General features: G+C 32.8%; 1 protein-coding gene across 1 annotated transcript; it reads right to left on the minus strand.

Annotated features, from left to right (window-relative positions):
- Positions 1-1,127: 1,127 nt before the first annotated feature.
- On the minus strand, positions 1,128-3,292 carry LOC140961595 (glycine-rich RNA-binding protein 4, mitochondrial-like). Its single transcript, XM_073420235.1, has 4 exons — positions 3,008-3,292; positions 1,851-1,919; positions 1,660-1,766; positions 1,128-1,576 (listed from the first exon to the last, which is right to left on the minus strand). Exons 1-4 carry the CDS (start codon positions 3,231-3,233, stop codon positions 1,490-1,492), a joined length of 489 nt encoding a protein of 162 aa, XP_073276336.1. The 5' UTR covers positions 3,234-3,292; the 3' UTR covers positions 1,128-1,489.
- Positions 3,293-5,789: the final 2,497 nt, after the last annotated feature.

The following is a 5,789-nucleotide window of genomic DNA, read 5'->3' on the forward strand; positions in this document are numbered from 1 at the left end:
ATACAATTTGAAAGTTTTTGTATTTACCGCAATATAGAAATACCGAAGAAATAGTTAAAAAAAATTTAAAATATATAATATTTAAAAAAATAAATTTATAATTTATAAAATTTTAAAAATATAAGTTTTTTCGGTATAAAATAGTATATATCAATATCGTACCAAAATCTCGATATACCGTGAAATTTCGATATAATCGGTATGTTAGTTATATGTACCGAAATTTTGATATACCGATTTTTGGCATACCAAAAATTTCAGTATGACATCCATATGAATTTGCTTATACCATAATTTTTGATACGCTATATGATATATATTTTTCGATACGATACAATATATCATCCCTAGATTTGTTCACCAATTAAATTTATTACAAAAATTTCAAATTATTTAGACGAAGTTAGAATTTAAATTAATATTTATTTTTTTAACTTTTAATTTACTAGTTATTTCGGAACAAATCATTTATAGCAGATACATGTTATGCCTGCAACATGTATAATAGTCTTGGTAGGACAAAAACTGAATAGTCCATATAAATACGCAGGCTTATGTTTCTTAAAAGTTTGCGGAGGTCATATCTTAATATTGTCATATAAAGGATAAGTACCCAAATTTTGGCTACTCGGCAACGGCACATGTAGGGATGCGACTTCTCATGAGCAACTATTGAGCAAATTCGATGTGAGTTTGATTCGACCGAGCTCGAGGATAGTTTGAATAACTGAGTTCTTACTCAAGTCGATTTTGAGTTTTAGCTGTTTTTGCTCTAATACCTCGCGAGCTACTCGACTAACTACATATATTTTTATTTAGAGATAAAATTTAAAAGATATTTTGTCAATACACCAAAAAATTCTAAACTTTTTTGTTAACAAGCTAGAAAGACTTTCAAGCTTTATGAGCACGAGTAATTTGACATATACACGAGTCGACGACGAGTTTGTTTGAAATTGATTATTCGATCGAGTTCGAGTAGAAAAAAATTGAAATAGGGTCGAGCTCGAGTGGTTACCGGAGCACGAATAATATGATACTCGAACTCGACTCTGACATGTTTGCACACCTGATCACATTTATCACTAATTTTACTGATGCAATCAAGTTCTAAAAGTAAATATTTATGACAAACTTGCATTTCACTGAGGTAACTTACATTTACGATACTTCAGTCCAACAATTGTAAGCAGTGTGTAACTAACCATAACCTGATATATGCATCAGATTTTCGGTTTTTTTTTATCATATACGTATATCAGATTTAAAAGGCTACAAGTGCACAAAGTTCAAGCTTCAAACTTCCCTCATATATAAACGAAAGCTGACGGGATAAAAAAATATGATGCACGTAACATTATAATCAATGACACTGGCAAAATTTAATTTGGGTTGATCTTGTCAATTCAAGTGTTGATTTCTAACCATCCACCTTTTTCAGTTGGCTTTAAGGATTCTAGGAACTTACTAGGATGAAGCACTAAGTTGGCTAAAACTTGTATCGTGATGCCTTGACACGAGGTTTGCAAGATCCAGGCTTTGCAATTGTCACATATATAAACTTTCCCTCGAAAAACTGACAAAGCAGCACAGAATTCATTAATCAAAGAAGTTCATATTGTCTACACTAGCCAAATCAAGAAAGAGGAATGCATATACCTTGCCGTTCATCTCTTCCACAGCAGTCTCTGCTGATTCTTCATTCATAAACCAGATATAAGCAAATCCCAGAGATTTCTTGGTTTTCTTATCAAGAATCACCTTTACTGTCACCATGTCAACCTTTTAGTTTATTTTCTTGGTAACAGGTGCAATATATCTAAGTACTCAAGACATGGAGTAAAGTGTACCTCGACTGACATCTCCGAACTGTGAAAACACCGTCTTTAGCCCTTCCTCAGAGGTTGATAGAGCTAATCCTACATCAATCTATTTGCATGCTTAAGCAGTCATAATATTTATGATACCAAATTACACAGCAAGCTCAGACGGAATACAAGGTCAATGACAAGAATTTCTTTCGAATTATCTCAACTTTCTCAAACTTCGTTTCAAAATAAATAAGTGTCTCAATTTCACAGTAGACTAGGAGCCATCATGCAAGGAATTTAATATCCAATTTCAATACTTAAAATTATGTTTATATTGCCTTAATAACCACTAAAGCCAACCAAAAAATCTACACAAGCAATATATTAAGAACCATAAGAACCCATTTAAAACGAAGAAAACAAAAACAATGAAAATGGATAAAAAAAATTTGAATAGGTGGTAAAACTAAGATTCTAAACTAGGGGCGATAATGCAAGGGATTTAATATCTCGATTGCAACACTTGTACATATGTCTACATGAGTGCATCGCCATATGCAACAACTGCTAAAAGCAACCCACAAATGTACACGAGTGATATATTAGAAACCATAATAACCATTTAAAACCATGCAAATGGAGCTAAATTTTTGGATATGTGGTAAAACTAAGATTCTAAAACACTAAAAATTTAGGATCACATAGAAGTGGTTTCTTGAATTATAATACACAAAAAAATTATGAACCTATACAAATAATAAAGACCAACCAACTCCCTTTTATGGCTAAAAAAGATGCAATCTGTCACATTTCATCTCATTCGGTGGCATCACATGGTGACAAAAATGGAAATTATACTACCCATTGAACTGCGTTGCATATTGGATATATATAGAATCGAAACATTTTACAAGTGAAACAAACTGTAAACAGGATAATATGAATAAGAATACATCGTTACATACATTCAAATGCACAAATAATGCAATTAAAATATGGATCACATTAAATTCCAGTTTTCACTCTGATTTTTCTTCAAAACAAGGAACCGCACCACACTAGTTCAAGAAACTACATGCAGCAGTAGCACGTGATAAAATTACTAAGCAGAATTTCAGCTCAATTTCATCACGGTACAAGCAAATAATTTCACGCCCCCATTACATCTAAAAAAGGATTTTCAATTAAAAAATCACCTTTAACAAATACTATGGAATTTGAAGAAGCATCGTTATCCAACTCAATTGAAGAGCTCAAACTTGAAGGATTTTCAGCTTTCAGATTTGGACTTCTCCGTGTCCCAAAGACGGGTTTTGTGGGAAATGGGCTCCTCGATGGAAATGATATGGCAATTGAAGATTGCTGCTTTCGAATTTGTGGGATTAAAATTTGAGGATTATAGGCTGAACAGAACAGATCCATTTGAAACCCTAGATTTAATAACCTACAGTATGTGTATATACAGTTTTTAAATTTCTCCGTGGAACTGTACAAGGCATGTTTGGGCTTCTGAGCCCCGATACCATGATGTAGAAAAATTTGTTCAGAAAAATTATTCAAAAAGTAAAACAACTTAAAACAATGATGGTTTCCTAATGAAAGAAAACCACGAATATAGGAATTTTTATGTAATAAAGTAAACTAAAATAGTTCCTCTATTGAGGAAATCCACAAATTGCATAAAGTAAATTGCAGAGATTAAAATTCTCTAAGGCCGTGGTTCCTCCAGTTTCTGATGCATATAAACTTTTAAGGNAAAAAAAGGTTTCGGATTTCTGGGTAATGGTTAAAGGGATTTGGATATGGGAATGAGTGGTTAGAGAGAGAGAGAGGGAGAGAGAGAAGAAAGAGAAAGATATGGGAAGAGAGTGGTAAAATATTTCGGCGCCTCCATACTGAGATTTTATCCCCTTTTATATACTTTTTGAGGGTATTTTCGGATGTTTTTTAAACATATGAAAATGTAAATATCAATACAAATACGAATACAATGCCATACAATCTAATACAAACATTTATACTCCACTATTTCCAAATATCGGTCCATGGTCGTCTGGTCCAAGGAGGTCATCTTCTTCCAGGTTAAGCGAATCATCAGGGGATTCTGACTTTCTAGAAGGTCCTGGTGAGAATTTCATTCGTATAGCTTGCATTTCTTCAGGAGTTTTGGTAGTTGCAAGCATTACCGTCATTTGGGATTTTTGTGTCAGGAATTCTGTATGTTGTCGTAAGGGGTGTTCATCGGTCGGTTCGGTTTGGTTCGGTTTTCGGTTTTTTATTTCGATTTTTTCGGTTTTCGGTTTTAGAAATATATAATCCGATATCCGAATCATTTTTATTCGGTTCGGTTCGATTTTCTACAAAAACGGTTCGGTTATTTCGGTCGGTTAATTCGGTTTTTGTATAATTATTTAAGTTAATAATATAAATATATTGTAAAATATAATATGTTAATTTTCTACATGTTTTTTAGTAAAATATTTAAATATAAGGTCTAAATTAATTAAACAAACAATAATCAACTAAAAATTGTTCAAAATGGTTTTTCATTCACTAAATATCATATCAAAATATATGATATAAAAAATTTATTAATTTAATAAAATTCGGTTTTTTCGGTTGGTTCGGTTTTAACATATATAATTCGAAATCGAACCAAATAAACTTCGGTTTTAACATTTATATCCGAATTACAAAATTCGGCTTTTGGTTCAGTTTGGTGTTCGATTTTTTCGGTTTTATCCAAAGTTTGAACACCCTTAGTTGTCGTGGTGGAATCCTGTAAAGCGGTTTTTGAGTTGGGACTCTTGTATTTTTATTATTGGTGATCCTAGCTTGGACATTGGTGGCTGTAAGGCTTGAAAGAATTTTAAATTTGTCCCACCATTTGACTTTAAATATTCTCTTAATTTGTAAAATTTTTTTGTCTGAAAATTCAACAGTCCAGGAAAAGACCCAAGGAAGATAAAATTTCATGCAAAAAAAGGCAAGAGGATGGAATCGTTTTTCTTCTGCTGTCGGGGCATATTGAGCCCTAAAAAGATTAAAGGAATTTTGAACAGGGTGTTTGAAGATCTCATAGGTGGAGCCAAAATATTCCCACCATGAGTACCACCAGGTTGGGAATTTTTTGGGATTGCAAATCTTGGTATCAAAATAGAATAACCAGGTGTGCTTGTGTTTCTGTTTTTGAATTAAGAAGGAATTGTACCAGGCCTGTTGATAGTCCCAGTAATTAAAAGGTATTTCAAAGAATGATGCTTCTTTATATTTTTCTGGAAATAGTATGGGTTTTGAAAAATCATAGCCCCAGTCAATTGGAGCAATGACTTTTAGGATTTTGCAGGTGGAATAAGCAGGATCATCATGACTTTGGTCCAAGAAGAAGTTTTTAAACAATACGGAGTCAGTAGTTTGCAAAATTGCTTGGTAGAAATAAGGGGTCTTATTTTCGTTCCAAGGTTTATAATATCGTCATTTTACAAAATATTTTTGAAGTGTTTCAAAGGGATCTTTTTCATGGAATCTTAGTTCAACATGTATTATATTTTGCCAATTATTTTTCTCAAAGTAATTAGAAGGAGGGTTAAATGGTGGTTGTGTGAGAACAAGCTGGGAATTTGTAGTGTGATAAGAGGTTTTTGAGGAATTATCGGAAAACGAAACAGTTTGGAAGGAATCTTTGGTAAGAGTTTCTTTAGAGGGTTTTTGTCAGAGCTTTCACTTGCCTGGGTTTTTTCAAGGGCATTTTTTATTTCAGGTGTTTGGAGAAAGGATTAAAGGAATTTGAGTCTTTTCTCCAAATCATCTCTTACCTATGGTTTTTATTGTGCAGTATCTTTAAGTTCCTCTTTTCTTCCTTTGTAACGATGTCATACCAGGTTTTGGTTTTTGTTGGTTTGGTAGGAGTTTGAACATGCTTTTTATCCTTTTTGGGTGGCATTTCTGTTTTGGAGAAATTCTCTTGTGAGGAAATCA

This window comes from Primulina huaijiensis, chromosome 16 (assembly GCF_012295235.1).
Source record: "Primulina huaijiensis isolate GDHJ02 chromosome 16, ASM1229523v2, whole genome shotgun sequence".
NCBI classification, from domain to species: domain Eukaryota; kingdom Viridiplantae; phylum Streptophyta; class Magnoliopsida; order Lamiales; family Gesneriaceae; genus Primulina; species Primulina huaijiensis.